The following is a 19031-nucleotide window of genomic DNA, read 5'->3' as shown; positions in this document are numbered from 1 at the left end:
ATAATACAGTCATCACACAAGATAAACATCAGAGTATATACATTGAATTATTTACATTATTTACAATCCGGGGTGTGGAGGGGGGAGGTTTGGTTGCCAGTTTTGGTTGATATCAACACTTCAGTCATCAACAATTGCATCATCGGAGAAATGGACATTGGAAAAGTGTAGGACTGACTTGGTAGGATATGTACAGCAAGTAGTGGACATAGAGATAGAGATCAGAGAGCATAAGAATAAGAATAAGTATCTACATTTGATTATTTACATTTGATTATTTACAATCCGGGGAGGTAGGATGTGAAAGGAAGTGTGTTAGTTCACGGTTGAAGTTGCCTGGAGGTGTTCTTTTAGTGCGGTTTTGAAGGAGGATAGAGATGCCCTTTCTTTTACACCTGTTGGGTTAGTGCATGTGCCTCACAATACGAAGGTCCTGAGTATTGAATTACATTTGTTTTAATTGAATTATATTTATATAGCACTTTTCTCTAGTGACTCAAAGCGCTTTACATTGTGAAACCCAATATCTAAGTTACATTTAAACCAGTGTGGGTGGCACTGGGAGCAGGTGAGTAAAGTGTCTTGCCCAAGGACACAACGGCAGTGACTAGGATGGCGGAAGCGGGGATCGAACCTGCAACCCTCAAGTTGCTGGGACGGCCGCTCTAACAACTGAGCTGCAGTATACCACCCCCTGAGTTTAATCCCGGGCTCGGGATCTTTCTGTGTGGAGTTTGCATGTTCTCCCCGTGACTGCGTGGGTTCCCTCCGTGTACTTTGGCTTCCTCCCACTTCCAAAGACATGCACCTGGGGATAGGTTGATTGGCAACACTAAATTGGCCCTAGTGTGTGAATGTTGTCTGTCTACCTGGGTTGGCCCTGCAATGAGATGGCGACTTGTCCAGGGTGTACCCCGCCTTCCGCCCGAATGCAGCTGCGATAGGCTCCAGCACCCCCCCGCGAACCCAAAAGGGACAAGCGGTAGAATATGGATGGATGGACGTTATTAACCTTCTATTAGTGTTGTCCTGATACCAATATTTTGGTACCGGTACTAAAATTATTTCGATACTTTTCTAAATCAGAATCAGAATAGTTTTATTGCCATTGTTTGAGAACGGGTTCACAAACTAGGATTTTTTCTTGGTGCAACATAAAACACATATAACACAGATTTGGTAATAACAAGAGCTGTAACTGAGCTATCAGATCTTGTTATAGACTTAGAAGGAATTCAAGGAGCTACTGTTAGGAGTTATTGTTCATGTGCCTGATGGCAGAGGGGAAAAAACTGTTCAGGTGGCGGGAGGTGTGGGTCTGGATGGACCGTAGTCTGCTGCCTGAGGGGAGAGGGGAGAATAGTTTGGAGAATAAAGGGGACCACAAAAAATTGTGGTTGCCGTGGCATAGTGGCTGAAAAACACTGAGTTAGACAAAAAACGTTTTGCAGCACAAATGAGACAATTTTGTGGAGATTTTGACAAGGTGGGGTGGCTGGATGACGTCACTAGTCAGAACATTTATTTTTTAATAACTTAAAAAATGTACAGGCACAAACGAAAACTTTGGCAGCTCAAACGAATAGAATAAGTTTGGGGGACCTTTTGACAAGGTGGTGGCGGGCAACTTTATAGAAGTATTCTGTGGTGGCATCACAAAAGGAGATACACCAAATGCCAAATAAAAAGCAGTATTGCAAGTATTTGCTGAGGTTTTGAGCGACTTTTTCCTCTGAACATGTATGTGGTTGTGGTCAAGAAACCACATATAGGACATATCCGATACTTTCCAAGCTGATGGGTCCACATATTCTCCAGAGTGCAATTGAGGTGGAATGAATGGTATTGGACTAGTAGTAGTGTAGAAGTCTTGAGGGGATTGTTGAGCCAGTCAGGACATGTTTTTGTCAAGCTAACCATAACTTTGTCTTACCTGTTGATGTTGCAACATACCTTTGCTCTTCAGTGTGTAGCGAATACTAGCAGCAGGCTGGCCGCTAGAGTGAAATAAACATTAAAAAGGTATGCGTCAAGTTCAGATGGATGGCAAAAACACTGCATTTTGTTGGCTAACATTCAACTTTAAGCGCTCAATCGGCGGAAACACGACACGTTCGTAAAGGGAGTTCTGAAGATGTACACAACATACCTGAGGATGTTATTTGTCAAGTCGTCCCGCCGGAACTGTGTTCGATACCGCGGACAGCGAAAGTGTGAATGTTGGCTAGCAGGCTGGCTAACCTTTGCCAGCTACTAGAGATGGGTGCGCTTCAACGAACCCCCTTCAACCTCGCCGGTTTCCACAGTAACAAAGAGAGGCGTGGCCAAAATCTAAGGCATGCAACGTCATCGTAGGTTCACTTCCGGAAGGCGGGGTTACAACGTAACGGTGCGTTGAATAAAAGAAAACATATGACAATTGTTAATGGTGTTAAATTAATTTAGTTTCACATTAAGTATTTTCCATTAAACATATAACAAAACAAATATTAGACATCTATTAATGTATGAATAGGTATCATTTTCGGGGGTTATTGTCGCCCTCTGCTGTACAAAGCTATAAAGTACTGTGTTCATTGTTTATTTTCTAACTTCCCTCATTCTTCTATTAAGTCAAAGTTAAAGTACAAATGATTGTCACACACACACTAGGTGTGGCGAAATTATTCTCTGCATTTGACCCATCACCCTGATCACCCCCTGGGAGGTGAGGGGAGCAGTGGGCAGCAGCGGTGGCCGCGCCCGGGAATCATTTTGGTGATTTAACCCCCAATTCCAGCCCTTGATGCTGAGTGCCAAGCAGGGAGTTAATTGCCAGGTTTTTGCAGTGTTTTTCAACCAATGTGCCTACAGTCTGGTGTGCCATGGGAGATAAAGTAATTTCACCAAATTGGATTAAAAATATTTTTTGCACACAAGTAATTATAATTTGTAAATCAGTGTTTTTCAACCACTGTGCCCCGGCACACTAGTGTGCCGTGAAATCCAGTCTGGTGTGCTGTAGGAGATTATGTAATTTCACCTGATTGGGTTAAAAATATTTTTTGCAAGCAAGTAATTATAATCCGTAAATAATGTGGCAGAGTAACCATGTTATACTCGTCCATATCAGTAGGTGGCAGCAAGTAGCTAATTGCTTTGTAGATGTCGGGAACACGTCGTGTCATGATCACGATATGAGGACAGCAGCGTGCAGGTAAAAAGGTATCTTATGCTTAAACCAAAAATAAACAAAAGGCGAGTGCCGCTATGAAAAGAAATTGAAGCTTAGGCATGGCTATGCAAAACGAAACTAAAACTGAACTGGCTGCGAAGTAAACAAAACACAAAATGCTGGACGACAGCAAAGACTTACAGTGTGTGGGGTGGAGACGGCGTCCACAAATTACATCCGCACATGACCTGACAATCGACAATGTCTCCACAAAGAAGGAAACACACACGCACAACTTAAATAGTCTGGACTGCGAAAACAAAGCAGGTGTGGAGAATAGCGCTCAAGGAAGACATGAAACTGCAACAGGAAAATACCAACAAAACAGGAAAAAACACCAAAATAGGAGCGAAAGACAAGGACTAAAACACCACACACAGGAAAACACCAAAAAAGTCAAAATAAGTCACGGCGTGATGTGACAGGTCGTGACAGTACACATACTTTGAGACAAGAGTTATAGTGATGCATGCTTGGTTATGGTTTAAATTCATATCCAACAATTGCGAGAACAACTTTTTATTGTCAATATGGGCTACTAAGTTGTTTTTTTTTAAGATTTGTGCTTATGGTGTGCCTCAGGATTTGTTCTATGAAAAAAATGTGCCTTGGCTCAAAAAAGGTTGAAAAACACTTCTATTGCACCTGATACGTATTTGTTTTGTCTCTATATTCAGGAAAGGTGTGGAGTTTGCATTTTGTCCCCATGCTTGCGTGGATTTTCTCCTGGTATTCCAGTATGCTGCATGGTAAGCTTGTAGGGGTGATAGTAAACCCAAGTCAACTGTGATGGGGTCCAGCTCACAAGGAGCACTGAAAATGGATGGTTGCATTTGTTCATCTTTGTCCAAAACTGCCCCCGCTTCAAATTGCTGTTGTGATGGTGGATTTACTGTGAAGAGTACTTTTCTGCAAATCTTTCCGAGGTGAGGCGGGAATCACCCTCATCATGATGACGTTATTAGGGACCGCAGTAGCGGGCCCTCCTGAGGCCTTGGAGCTGTGTTGCATGCTTACGATGTCCCCGCTGCTTTGCTCTGCCTCTGCACGGCGAAAAATATTTCTCATAGTTGCCTGTAGAAAACATTTTTTATATGTTTTATTATTAAATATCATAAGTAGCACTGGTAAATTAATCAACGTAGAAGAATAGTAGTATTTGTTTGTACAGTGGAACCTTAAAAGTTGATTTGTTCAAATTATGACACAGAGTGGGTCAAACTGTTACCATCATTGAGTTTAAACATTTAACATTCTTGACTGCCATTCAAGTGTGATGAATAAGTAAGTCAGTAAGGGCGTAAAAGCAATTAATTGAACTGTCATACAAGTGTAAAAAGAAGTGCAAAATGCACTAACAACAAGACGCACTAGGACGGTTAACTTGAACGTAACGTCCTTTCCTAACACTTTTTATTGAAGTATGTTCTTTCTGAATCTGTATTGCTCAAAGTAAAAAAAAAGCCAAGAATTAGGCCTGGTCCGTCAATAAATCAATGAATAGAATGGCAAATGAAAATGACCTCGATAAATGTGCGGCCCTCGATAAATTGCCATGCCTGTGTGGGTTTGTTATCTTCATCCCTCGCTTTCGAACAGACTGCAAGAGGGTTATTATATGTAATGATTAAATTTGTGCTTAATTTGATCTCAACATAATGCCGACAACAATATGGTTGATTTGCAATGTATAATGTATTGAGTTGTGAGCTACAATGAGGTCTTGTACTGTTAAGACTTGGCATAATCCATCAAAGCCAAATCATTTAAAAAGATACAGAATGAATGTTTTATTTTGAAAGGTGAGCCTCTTCAGAAACTATAATATACTGTGGTACTAAAAACTGATTTTGGATCATAATGTGTGAAGGTTTTTTGTGAGTATCACTACTAAAAACTAAGAATAACGATTTTTCTTTTTTAATTCTTTTTTTTTTAGCTGCTGCACCTCCCCTGAAGTCTTCTGCTGGCTGATGATTTGAAATCCCCCTCACCCCGCCTCTGATTTATAAAATACTGCATGATCATGACAGCAGTTTAAACAATTATGAGCATACATTTAGGATATTTTCCCCAAACATTTTGTCAAATTTGATTTGTGGACTGTAGAGATTCCACTGTACTTAAACATCCTGGTGGTTTGATCTTACCTGGAAATTGTTAGTGACAAAGCAGTAGACCACTGGATCCATGCAGCTGTTGAGACTGCTGAGAGTGACGGTCAAATGGTAGACTATGGCATGGTGAGGCATATCAGGGTAGATGTACACCACCACCTACGGTATATTGTATATTGTGTAACTTAATAATATTAATTGCCTAATAGTTGTGTTTGATAACAGGGTGTCAGCACCTCTCACTCACCTGCCGTATGTGGAAGGGTGTGAAGCACACTGTGAAGATGATCAGCACTGTGGTCAGCAGTTGGACGGCCCGCTTTCTTCTTTTCCTGCATGAACAAAACCCGGAGAAGACATGATGATGCAGTTCTAGCCATACCATGCAAAACCTTTTTTCACAATTGAAATATAGCAGGGGTGTCAAACGCGAGCCGGATCAGGCCCGTGAACAGGTTTTATCCGGCCCGTGAGATGAGTTTGCTAATATAAAAATTAGCTGAATTTTTTGCTTTGAGTTTATTTCGAACATGCAAGCCTACAACATGATACATGACAATTTCCAGTTTCTCTTTTCAACATGTTCGAAAAGGAGTAGGAAGAAGCGGAGCTTATTTAATCCTACCCCTTTTCTTTTACATAACAGTTGCTAAAACTTTTGATCACTTCCTGTTCTCAATTTATTCACAATATACTTCATAAGTAATCACAATAAAAATAAATAAATAAATAATACTCGGTGAAGTAAGTTACATTTCATATGGTGAGATGAGTAAGATTATTTTGAAAATGAATGGATGGATGAAATAAATTGAGAATGTTTATCACGGCTCTTCTTCTTTGTACTTTGTAAACACTTTAAGTTTGAAGAGTTTCTTGAAGTGGATCATATTAGTACATTGTTTGATTGCTTTGCTTAATCCATTCCATAATTTAATTACACATACAGATATACTGAAGGTCTTAAGTGTTGTATGTGCATTTAAATTACATTTTTCTCTAAGATTATATTTCTCCTCTTTTTTTGAGAAGAATTGTTGTATATTCTTGGGTAGCATGTTATAGTTTGCTTTATGTATAATTTTAGCTGTTTGCAAATTCACAATGTCGTGGAATTTCAGCTTCTTTGAGTTGAGTTGAGTTTGAGTTTATTTCGAACATGCAAGCATACAACATGATACATCACAATTTCCAGTTTCTCTTTTCAACATGTTCGAAAAGGAGTAGGAAGAAGCAGAGCTTATTTAATCCTACCCCTTTTCCTTTACATAACAGTTGCTAAAACTTTTGTTCACTTCCTGTTCTCAATTTATTCACCATATACTCCATAAGTAATCACAATAATGTTTCTATACTTGACTTAGGTGATCTATATATACAACTAATGAATATGTTTTTGCCTTTTTCCTGACATATTTCAATGGTGAAACATTCTAAGATATTATCTATAGAAAATTACATGTTTTTTACCACTTTGTAGTTCAGGTTCTTCACCACGTACACAGCTACTCCTCCTCCATTTTTGTTGGTTCTGTTGATGTAGTTTAGTTCATATCCTTCCAGATCAAAATCTATTCCTTTTTTTATCATCAATCATTTTTGATTCAATAAATAAAGGGTTTGTATGTTCTCTATATCTAACATTATGTATTATTCTAACTGATCTTTTTTGTAACAGAGTTAATGAATGAAGTGTACTTTTGTAATTATTTCCCCATATTTCTACACAATAACTCAGATATGGTAACAGTAGCGAACAGTAGAGAATATGAAGTGATTTTTGGTCTAGTTCAATCAATCAATCAATCAATGTTTATTTATATATCCCTAAATCACAAGTGTCTCAAAGGGCTGCACAAGCCACAACGACATCCTCGGTACAGAGCCCACATACGGGCAAGGAAAAACTCACCCCAGTGGGACGTCAATGTGAATGACTATGAGAAACCTTGGAGAGGACCGCATATGTGGGTAACCCCCCCCTCTAAGGGAGACCGAAGGCAATGGATGTCGAGTGGGTCTGACATAATATTGTGAAAGTCCAGTCCACAGCGGATCCAACACATCAGCGAAAGTCCAGTCCATAGTGGGGCCAGCAGGAAACCATCCCGAGCGGAGACGGGTCAGCAGCGTAGAGATGTCCCCAACCGATGCACAGGCTAGCGGTCCACCCCGGGTCCCGACTCTGGACAACCAGCACTTCATCCGTGGCCACCGGACCTATGCAACTCCCCCTGTTGTAACTTATGGGTTATATAGTTCATGTGTAATGATCATTCCTAATTTGCATGTTTGATTTAATTGCTGATAAATTGATCTATTAATATTTACAGCTAAAATTAGTTAAAAGGGAATTGATTTGAATTATACATGTATTTGATATTGATTATTTGAGAAACACTGACATTGAATTGAGTTGTTTCTACTCAATAGCCCAGGGGTCGGCAACCCGCGGCTCCGGAGCCGCATGCGGCTCCTTGACCACTCTGATGCGGCTCAGCTACATACGTGCCGACTCCCCCGATTTTCCCAGGAGAATTATGGATCTCAGTGTCTCTCATAGATTACTCCCAGGGAAACAATAATCCTATTTACACTCTAATTACTGAATAAAGGGCGTGCTCTAATTGCACTGCAGTAATTGTTCTCTATAGCATTTACATACAGCGTACCAGTCCAGCCACATGTTGCATGTTGTTATTACTTGCACACACAGGAGACAGCACAGCATACTTACTCATCAGCCACACAGCTTACACTGACGGTAGCCGTATCAAACAACTTTAACATTGTTACGTTACAAATATGCGCCACACTGTGAACCCACACCAAAAAAGAATGAAAAACACATTTCTGGAGAACATCCCACCGTAACACAACATAAACACAACACAACCATTACCCAGAATCCCATGCAGTCCTAACTCTTCCGGTCTACATTATACACCCCCGCTACCACCAAATCCCCCCACACATCAACCCCCCCCCCTCTCCGTGCGTTGGTTGAGCGGAAGAGTTAGGGCTGCATGGGATTCTGGGTATTGGTACCGTCAGTGTAAGATGTGTGGCTGCTGAGGTAGTACGCCTTGCTGTCACTTACGTGAGCAAGCTGAAATTGCATTCTACATGTGGTCGAGCAGGTACACTGTTAGGGCAGACTGAAGAGGGCGCCGAATGCAGTGTCATCACGCTCTGATATTCGGGAGTCTCCCGGGAAAAATGAGAGGGTTGGCAAATATGACGCTATCAAGCGCCATTCATTCAAAACTCGCGGGCTGCACTAACATCAAATTTCCACATTAAAGTGCGTGCCGGTACGTGTGTCGGAGACCCCTGGTTAACATAGCACAACGCATTAAAGCTTTGTATGCGGTGTTTTTCATTTTAAATTTTTTTTGTGGCTCCCATTACTTTCTTTAATTTGTGAAACTTGCCAAAATGGCTCTTTGAGTGGTAAAGGTTGCCGACCCCTGCAATAGCATAACAAAGGGTAAACTAAAAGACTGCATGTTCCACAATTCACTGCGGCAAACCGGATGTTAGAAAGACCGGGAGCAGGTGCATTGTGGTTGTTGAGATGAGAATTACGAGCCTACGGGTGATGAATGAATGACAAATAACAACATATAAGGATCGTTTTGTACCGTTTGTATCCCCATTTTTTTCTTATATAAAGTACAACTTTATTACACATTTCAACGTCCTGTCCAATACTTTGACCGTAGTTAATCTAAATTTTTTGGTGCCGAAAAACCCGGAAAAAGATGAGCGGGGGAGAAGCTAAAGCCGCTGCTCAGATGACAGAAGAGGAACGTAGGACCGAAATGGAAAGAATGAGAAGAAAACGGGGTGCAATCAGAGGTACTACGACACGTATTTTGAACCAGATAGACGGAGAAATGACCAAGTCAGATCCGGACATTGATCATTTGAGTACTTTATTGGACATGTTGTCCGCGGAGGAGGACAGTCTATTTGAGTTGGACAATGGAATTGAACAGCTCACGGCGTTGGATGACTTGGAGCACGAGATCGAAAACACGGAGGACTATAAACAACGTGTCATCTCTATAGGAGCCGCGCGCAGCGCATGGTGAAGAAAAAAGAGAATGAAAAACAGCAGCAACAAGCATCAACGCAGCAGAGGGTGAGCGACGCTAACTCGGCCAACTCATTAGCATATAGGCAGTCTGTGAAGCTACCGAAATTGATGATTGATAAATATGATGGCGACGTCAGTAGATGGCAGGAGTTTTGGAGCCAGTATGAGACTGCTATTCACAAGAATGATGCATTGTGCAAACGTGAGAAGTTTACCTACCTGAAAACGTACCTCACAGGAACAGCTGCAAAGGCAGTAGCAGGACTTATGCTTACAGATGCTAATTATGACAGTGCTATCACATTATTGAAAGGCAGATTTGGAAGGAAAGATCTGGTGATCAGTGCTCACATGTCAAGGCTGCTGAATCTAACTCCTGTGAAGAAATCCTCTGATGTGCATGCATTAAGGCAGCTATATGATGAATGTGAAATTCAAATTAGGAGCTTGGAGTCACTGGGTGTAGTGTCAGACACTCATGGAAGCCTACTATGCCCAATTTTAATGAAGATGATTCCAGATGACATAGCTCTTGAATATAGCCGTCAGAGGGGAGATGATGATGATGATGAATGGAAGGTTGATGAAATAGTCAAATTCCTACAGAAGGAGGTTCAGAGCAGGGAAAGAACACTGCAAATGACAACGTCATACACCCAAAAAGAACACAAACCAGAAAGTAAGCCATGGAAGCAGTTATGCTCATCCAATGGCACAAAAATGAACAGACCCAGCATGCAATCTGCTGCTGCACTGCACACAGTCAGCCAGAAGACACACAACTGTATATTCTGTGACAGTGCAGAACACAAATCTGAGCATTGCCCTACCAACAGCATTCCTCAACGCAAAGAAAAGATCAAGAAAATGGGAAGATGTTTTGTGTGTCTGGGACAGAAACACATTGCAAAAACATGCAAAGTGAAGGATGCAGCATGTGAAAAATGTGGAAGGAGGCATCACATTGCTGTGTGCACCGGTGAGAAAAGTGAGGTGCAGCCTCCCAATGTTAAAGAAGAGGCTGTTGTTTCCTCAGTCATTCCTCACTCAGCGAAGATTAAACGAGATGGACATAACACTGTGCTGCTACAAACCGCTAAGGCATGGGTAGGAGGCCCATTAGGCAGAAAAATGGCTCGCTGTTTAGTCGATGAAGGGAGTCAGAGAAGCTTCATCCATGAAAACCTTGTGAAGAGCCTGAACTTACCAGTAATAAGACAAGAGACACTCACTCTTCACACATTTGGCTCCTCTGTACCCACAATGTCACAACGCAACACAGTGAAAGTCAAATTGGAGAATGTCTGGGACAACCAGCAAAGAATTGAAATTGAGGCCTTAGAAACACCTCAGGTGTGCTCAGCTGTGATGAAAGTTCCCGGTGACCAGATTCAACATGAGCTCAAGAAAAAGGGACTACAACTAGCAGACTTCCCAGATAATGATGATGATCCTGAGCTATCTGTCCTGATAGGAGCAGACTACTATTGGCAAATTGTCTCAGGAAGAGTGGAGCGACTGACAGAGACATTAGTTGCACTAGAGAGCACATTTGGATGGTCTGTGCAGGGACCAGTGTGCATGTCAAGTGTCGCTGAGGCAACCTGCATGTTCATTCCACTTGAAGAGGACACACTTGTCTCCAAGCAACTAAGTGCATTCTGGGAAATTGAGTCTCTGGGCATCACAAGTGAAAACACACAGAACCCAGCAGAAGAATAAGCTATGCAGATGTTTGAGAGAACAACAACTTTCAAAGATGGACGATATCACGTGGAGTTGCCATGGAAACCAGACAAAGCAGCGCTCCAAGACAACTACAGAGTTGCTAAAAAATGATTTGAAGGTCTGAAGAAAAGACTGAAGAAGGATGTTACATTCTACAGCAGATACAATGAAGTAGTGGAGGACTATTTACAGCAGAACATTGCAGAGGATGTGCCAAAAGACAACGCAAGTACAGACAACGTGAAATACTACTTACCTCACCACGCAGTACTCAGAGAAGACAAAGTGACCACAAAGCTGAGAGTGGTGTTTGATGCGTCGTCTCATGAAAATGGCAGTCCATCCCTCAATGACTGTCTGCTAACAGGACCAAATCTGAATCCAGATCTCCTCAGTGTCCTCATTAAATTCAGAAAAAATGAAATCGCCTTTATGTCAGACATAAAAAAGGCTTTCTTGCAGATCTCAATAGTGGAGAAAGACAGAGTTGCAGTGAGATTTCTGTGGCTCACAGGCCCACCAAGCGGAGAAGAGGATGGAGAGCTGCGTGTGCTGCGGATGACCAGAGTGGTGTTTGGGGCCTCCCCGAGTCCATTCCTACTTGCAGCTACAATCAGAAAACACCTAAAACAATATGAAACAAAACAACCACAGGTTGTAGAGACACTAAGAGAGTCACTTTACGTCGATGATTTCATTGCAAGCGCACACAGTGTTGAAGAGGCCTATCATGTGACAGCAACTGCAACCCAAATGCTGTCAACCGCAGGCATGGACCTCTGCAAGTGGATGACCAACTCTCATGAGCTGGAGAAGAAATGGAAGGAGGGCACAACAGACCACACACTGGCATCGGAGACACACGGAGCTGTGCTCAAGGTGTTGGGCCTAGTGTGGAGACCAAAAACAGATGACTTCACCTTTGACCTCAGACCGCTATTGAGCATCTTAAAAGAAAAGAAGAACACAAAGAGAAGTGTTCTACAGTCAGCTGCACGCGTCTATGACCCACTCGGGTTCCTGACACCTTTCACAGTCAGAATCAAGTGCATGTTTCAAGAAATGTGGGAGAGAGGACTCTCCTGGGACGAAGAGCTACCACCTGACCTGACTCAAGAATGGCAACAGTGGTGTTCAGAACTGCCCCAGCTACACCAGCTCGCCATACCAAGGTGGTATCGAACAGACATGCAGCCAGAAAATAAACATGCCCTAACACTACATGTGTTCTGTGACGCAAGTGAAAGAGCCTACAGTGCTGCAGCCTACCTACAAGGTGAATCGCCAGATGGAGAACCTATAATGAGCCTAGTCGTTTCCAAATCCAGGGTGGCTCCTCTCAAGAAAATGACATTGCCACGCCTGGAGCTCATGGGAGCTGTGATTGGAGCGAGACTAGCCAACAACTTGATGATGACTCTAAAATTGGAAACAAATCAGATAAGAATGTGGACAGACTCTATGATTACACTGCATTGAATTTGCAGCTCAGCTCAGAAGTGGAAACAGTTTGTTGCAAACAGAGTGACCGAGATCCAGTCACTGACCAACCCTGAGAGATGGTCACACATCCCAGGGAAGATAAATCCAGCTGACCTCCCCACAAGAGGACAAAGTGTGGAAGGGCTGATACAGAACCACATATGGTGGAACAGGCCCAGTATTTTGACATCAACTGATCAGTCAGAGGAGACTGAAAATGACAATGTTCCAGACAAGGTGAATGCAGAACTAAGGTCCAGCCAACAGATCACTGTGCAGCTCGCTGCAAATGACACAGACCCCACTGAACCAGTGTTAGAACTGGAAAGATACAGCAAGCTGAAAAGAGTCCTCAGAGTGACAGCCTGGATAAAGAGATTCATAGCCAATGCTCAAACAAAAACAAAGAAAAAAGGAGAACTAACTGCTGACGAGTTCTTCGAGGCAGAAAAGTACTGGATCAAGACAACACAACAAGAGTTTCAGCCAGGAGATAAAACAACTGAAAGTGGAAAAGGGCCTAAACCATGACTGCAAGATTAAAGAACTCAAACCTTTTCTGGATGAACACGAGCTGCTCAGTGTGGGAGGAAGGCTGCAGCAGTCCAAATTCACATACAGAGAGCAGCACCCATGGATTATGCCCAATAAACACAGATATTCAGAACTGCTGATACAGACCTGTCATGAAAAGGTGATGCACTCAGGAGTGAGAGACACTCTCGTCCAAGTGAGGGAGAGACAGTTAGTGAAGAGAACTGTGGCCAGCTGCACAGTTTGCAAAAGATTCAAGGCAAAGGCCGGACAGCAGATCACTGCGCCCTTGCCCAAAGACCGAATAACTGAATCCCAACCATTCGAAGTCACGGGTGTGGATTTTGCAGGACCACTTTATGTGAAAACAGATGATTCTGGGAAAAAGTCATACATCGCGCTATTCACCTGTGCTGTTACCAGAGCAGTACACCTGGAACTGGTCTCAGATCAGTCAACAGAGACATTCCTGTCAGCGCTGAAAAGATTCATCTCCAGAAGAGGATTATGCAAAATAATCTACTCAGACAATGCCAGAACATTCAAGAGAGCTGATCAAGACTTGAAGGAGCTGTGGAAAGCTATCAAAGAACCCCAGCTGTTAGAGTTCTTCACAGAAAAGAGCATCACCTGGAAGTTCATTGCAGAGCGAGCAGCCTGGTGGGGTGGATTCTGGGAGAGGCTCGTCCGATCAGTAAAAACATGCCTGAAGAAAGTTCTAGGGAGAGCTTCACTCAACTTTGAAGAGATGTGCACAATACTGACAGAAGTGGAGGCGATCATAAACTCAAGGCCTCTGACATTTGTGCACAATGAAGTGGATGAACCACAGCCGCTGACCCCAGCCCACTTTCTGGTGGGAAAACGGCTGACCTCTCTGCCACCAAAGCCCTTCCCTGCTAACTTTCAGCACAACTGCAAACAAGGCAGAGATCACTCGAAGATGGAAGTACAGACAGAGACTCACAACCAGCTTCTGGAACGCCTGGCGTAAGGATTACTTACTGGACTTGAAGTCAGCACACCGCTGTGACACACCGACACCCACCCCACTGAAAGTGGGTGACGTTGTACTCATTGGAGAGGACAACACCCCCAGACAAACCTGGAAACTGGGAAGAATCACAGAACTGTTTACCGGCCGAGATGGACTTGTCAGGTCGTGCATAGTCCGCACTCCCTCAGGGACTTTGCTAAGAAGACCTATTCAGTTACTGTACTGTCTTGAGATTTAGATGAACGTAGTTCATGGGGGGAGGATGTTGTAACTTATGGGTTATATAGTTCATGTGTAATGATCATTCCTAATTTGCATGTTTGATTTAATTTCTGATAAATTGATCTATTAATATTTACAGCTAAAATCAGTTAAAAGGGAATTGATTTGAATTATACATGTATTTGATATTGATTATTTGAGAAACACTGACATTGAATTGAGTTGTTTCTACTCAATAGCCTAACAAAGGGTAAACTAAAAGACTGCATGTTCCACAATTCATTGCGGCAAACCGGATGTTAGAAAGATCGGGAGCAGGTGCATTGTGGTTGTTGAGATGAGAATTACGAGCCTACGGGTGATGAATGAATGACAAATAACAACATATAAGGATCGTTTTGTACCGTTTGTATCCCCATTTTTTTCTTATATAAAGTACAACTTTATTACACATTTCGACGTCCTGTCCAATACTTTGACCGTAGTTAATCTACACCCCCTCCATAAGGGAGAGGGGAGCAGAGGAGAAAAGAAAAGAAAAGAAACGGCAGATCAACTGGTCTAAAAAGGGAGTCTATTTAAAGGCTAGAGTATACAAATGAGTTTTAAGATGGGACTTAAAGGCCTACTGAAATGATTTTTTTTAATTTAAACGGGGATAGCAGATCTATTCTATGTGTCATACTTGATCATTTCGCGATATTGCCATATTTTTGCTGAAAGGATTTACTATAGAACAACGACGATAAAGATCGCAACTTTTGGTATCTGATAAAAAAAGGCTTGCCCCTACCGGAAGTAGCGTGACGTAGTCAATTGAACATATACGCAAAGTTCCCTATTGTTTACAATGATGGCCGCATGAAGTGAGAGAGATTCGGACCGAGAAAGTGACAATTTCCCCATTAATTTGAGCGAGGATGAAAGATTTGTGGATGAGTAAAGTGCAAGTGAAGGACTAGTGGGGAGTTGAAGCTATTCAGATAGGGAAGATGCTGTGAGAGCCGGGGGTGACCTGATATTCAGCTGGGAATGACTACAACAGTAAATAAACACAAGACATATATATATACTCTATTAGCCACAACACATCCAGGCTTATATTTAATATGCCACAAATTAATCCTGCATAAAAACACCTACGTGTTTGTTATGCTAGCTCCTAGCTCCTCTGCTAGCTCCTAGCTCCATAGAACACGCCAATACAATTCAAACACCTGATCAACACACACAATCACTCAGCCCAAAAGACCGTTCACCTAACCCAAGGTTCATAAAGCTTATATATTTTTAAAAAGTTACGTACGTGACGCGCACATACGGTCAAGCTATCAGATGTTTAGCAGCCAAGGCTGCATACTCACGGTACCTGATATTCAGCTGGGAATGACTACAACAGTATATAAACACAAGACATATATATACTCTATTAGCCACAACACAACCAGGCTTATATTTAATATGCCACAAATTAATCCTGCATAAAAACACCTACGTGTTTGTTATGCTAGCTCCTAGCTCCTCTGCTAGCTCCTAGCTCCATAGAACACGCCAATACAATTCAAACACCTGATCAACACACACAATCACTCAGCCCAAAAAACAGTTCACCTAACCCAATGTTCATAAAGCTTATATATTTTTAAAAAGTTACGTACATGACGCGCACATACGGTCAAGCTATCAAATGTTTAGCAGCCAAGGCTGCATACTCACGGTACCTGGTATTCAGCTGGGAATGACTAAAACAGTAAATAAACACAAGACATATATTTACTCTATTAGCCACAACACAACCAGGCTTATATTTAATATGACACAAATTAATCCTGCATAAAAACACCTACGTCTTTGTTATGCTAACTCCTAGCTCCTATGCTAGCTCCTAGCTCCATAGAACACGCCAATACAATTCAAACACCTGATCAACACACACAATCACTCAGCCCAAAAGACCGTTCACCTAACCCAAGGTTCATAAAGCTTATATATTTTTAAAAAGTTACGTACATACGCAAAAAAAAAGTTGCGCACATACGGTCAAGCGATCAAATGTTTAGAAGCCAAAGCTGCATACTCACGGTAGCACGTCTGCGTCTTTGTCATCCAAATCAAAGTAATCCTGGTAAGAGTCTGTGTTGTCCCAGTTCTCTACAGGCGTCTGTGTATCGAAGTCAAAAGTCCTCCTGGTTAGAGTCTCTGTTATCCGAGTTCTTCCATCTTGACTGCATCTTTCGGGAATTTAAACAAAGACGCGCCGGCTGTGTACTGTTGTTTCCGACTTCGTTCGAAAAATACGTCCGTTTCGCACCGACAACTTTCTTCTTTGCTTGCTCAGCTTCTTTCTCCATAATGCAATGAACATAATTGCAACAGATTCACGAACACAGATGTCCAGAATACTGTGGAATTATGAAATGAAAACAGAGCTTTTTCGTATTGGCTTCAATGTGGAAGGCATACCCGTGTTCGCCGGGCCACGTCACGCGCATACGTCATCCTCAGAGGCGTTTCGAACCGGAAGTTTAGCGGCAAATTTAAAATGTCACTTTATAAGTTAACCCGGCCGTATTGGCATGTGTTATAATGTTAAGATTTCATCATTGATATATAAACTATCAGACTGCGTGGTCGGTAGTAGTGGGTTTCAGTAGGCCTTTAAATGCTTCTACTGAGATAGAACATGTTTTGCTTTATTTATTATTGACGTGTTTCTTGCTACTTTATGTTGTATATTTTTTACGTGAGATTTCCAGTTCAATTTATCATCAATCATTATACCTAGAAATTTGGTTTAATTTACACTTTCAATTTCTATTCCGTCTATTTGTATTTGTGTTTGACTTTCTCTTCCACTGTTACCAAATAGCATTATTTTAGTTTTACTGAGATTCAAAGAGTCTGTTTTTGTCAAACCATCTTTAATTTGTTAATTTCTTCTGGTATTATGTGTATTATCTTCGGTGTGTTCTCTCCTGAACAAAACGCAGATGTATCATCTGCAAATAATACTAACTTTAAATCTTTCGTAACTTTAAAAATGTCATTGATATAGAGATTGAATACTTTTAGTCCTAGTATTGATCCCTGAGGTACACCACAGGATATATTTAGCGTTGTTGATGTGTGTTCGCCTAGCTTCACGTATTGTTTCCTGTTTTGAATGAAAGAAACAGCTGTTTTAAATGTGTCCACTAGATGTTGCAATAGCAATTCTTTGTATCTTTGTACAAACTCTGTTTCCATACGAGTTGGGAAATTGTGTTATATGTAAATATAAACGGAATACAATGATTTTCAAATCCTTTTCAACCCATATTCAATTGAATGCACTACAAAGACAAGATATTTGATGTTCAAACTTATAAACTTTATTTTTTTTTTGCAAATAATGATTAACTTAGAATTTCCTGGCTGCAACACGTGCCAAAGTAGTTGGGAATGGGCATGTTCACCACTGTGTTACATGGCCTTTCCTTTTAACAACACTCAGTAAACGTTTGGGAACTGAGGAGACACATTTTTTAAGCTTCTCAGGTGGAATTATTTCCCATTCTTGCTTGATGTAACAGCTTAAGTTGTTCACCAGTCCGGGGGGTCTCTGTTGTAGTATTTTAGGCTTCACATTTTCAATGGAAGACAGGTCTGGACTACAGGCAGGCCAGTCTAGTACCCGCACTCTATTACTATGAAGCCACGTTGATGTAACACGTGGCTTGGCATTGCCTTGCTGAAAAAAGCAGGGGCGTCCATGGTAACGTTGCTTGGATGGCAACATATGTTGCTCCAAAACCTGTATGTACCTTTCAGCATTAATGGCGCCTTCACAGATGTGTAAGTTACCCATGTCTTGGGCACTAATACACCTCCATACTAAGGCTGCAGCTAACGATGATTTTTCTGTCGATTAATCTATAGATTATTTTTTCGATTAATCTATAGATTATTTTTCCGATTAATCTATAGATTATTTTTCCTTTTACCGATTATTTTTTTTATTCAAAATGAAGATGAAAAAATAAATGTAGGCCCGTTTTTTCAAAAGGCATGGCTTTTATTTACAAAAAAAAGAAGTATGGCCACTCAGTCAACATTGACAACAACATGACTAAATATTCTGTAACAATGTAAACATTTAAAACTTTTAACATTTAACAAAATTAAAAGTAGCTTATTTGCTTTTTAATGTGCAAATATAAAAGTCAACATCCAGTGCAAATCTTAATATTCTGCAATAGTATAAGCATTTCAAAAGTAAAATTATTGCTTATTTTGCTTTAAAATGTGCAAAAATAAAGATAAACATCCAATACAAAAAAGTGCAAAACTAAATATTCTGTAACAACAGTGTAAACATTTAAACAAAAGTGAAAGTATTGCTTATTTGCTAAATGTGCAAAAATAAAGATAACATCCAATACAAAAAAGTGCCAATCTAAATATTCTGGAGCACTGTAAACATTAAGTATTGCTTTTAAAATGTGCAAAAAAAAAAACATCCAGTCCAACACAGTACACAATAACCAATTCTACTCATTCCAGTGAGTGACTAACAGTTGTAATGAAGAAAGGTTAGCATGTGTACATGCTCTGGTTCTTTTCTTGTTTACAATATTCCCAGCAGCTGAAAATAGG

The 19031-nt window shown here is 41.2% G+C and overlaps 2 protein-coding genes across 4 annotated transcripts in view; both read right to left on the bottom strand.

Annotated features, from left to right (window-relative positions):
* Nucleotides 1-2312, bottom strand: part of LOC133659964 (solute carrier family 45 member 4-like) — a 65439-nt gene extending 63127 nt beyond the window's left edge. For 2 of the 3 annotated variants that reach the window (XM_062062914.1, XM_062062912.1), the window contains exons 1-2: nucleotides 2150-2312; nucleotides 1954-1997 (exon numbers count right to left, since the gene is read on the bottom strand). The gene's annotated coding sequence lies outside the window, so the exon portion shown is untranslated. Of the gene's footprint in view, nucleotides 1-1933; nucleotides 1998-2149 lie in introns of all 3 variants that reach the window. The other variant, XM_062062913.1, reaches the window with a different exon arrangement.
* A 1357-nt stretch (nucleotides 2313-3669) lies between these two features.
* gpr20 (G protein-coupled receptor 20) overlaps nucleotides 3670-19031 on the bottom strand; it is a 40146-nt gene continuing 24784 nt past the window's right edge. The window contains exons 5-7 of the mRNA XM_062062911.1: nucleotides 5579-5663; nucleotides 5365-5490; nucleotides 3670-4288 (exon numbers count right to left, since the gene is read on the bottom strand). Of these exons, the coding sequence (XP_061918895.1) occupies nucleotides 4079-4288; nucleotides 5365-5490; nucleotides 5579-5663 (421 nt within the window). The 3' untranslated portion in view covers nucleotides 3670-4078. The remainder of the gene's footprint in view (nucleotides 4289-5364; nucleotides 5491-5578; nucleotides 5664-19031) is intronic.

This window comes from Entelurus aequoreus, linkage group LG11 (genome assembly GCF_033978785.1).
Source record: "Entelurus aequoreus isolate RoL-2023_Sb linkage group LG11, RoL_Eaeq_v1.1, whole genome shotgun sequence".
Lineage (NCBI taxonomy): Eukaryota > Metazoa > Chordata > Actinopteri > Syngnathiformes > Syngnathidae > Entelurus > Entelurus aequoreus.
The sequence above is the reverse complement of the archived record's forward strand: the minus strand, read 5'-3'. Positions and strand labels throughout refer to the sequence as shown.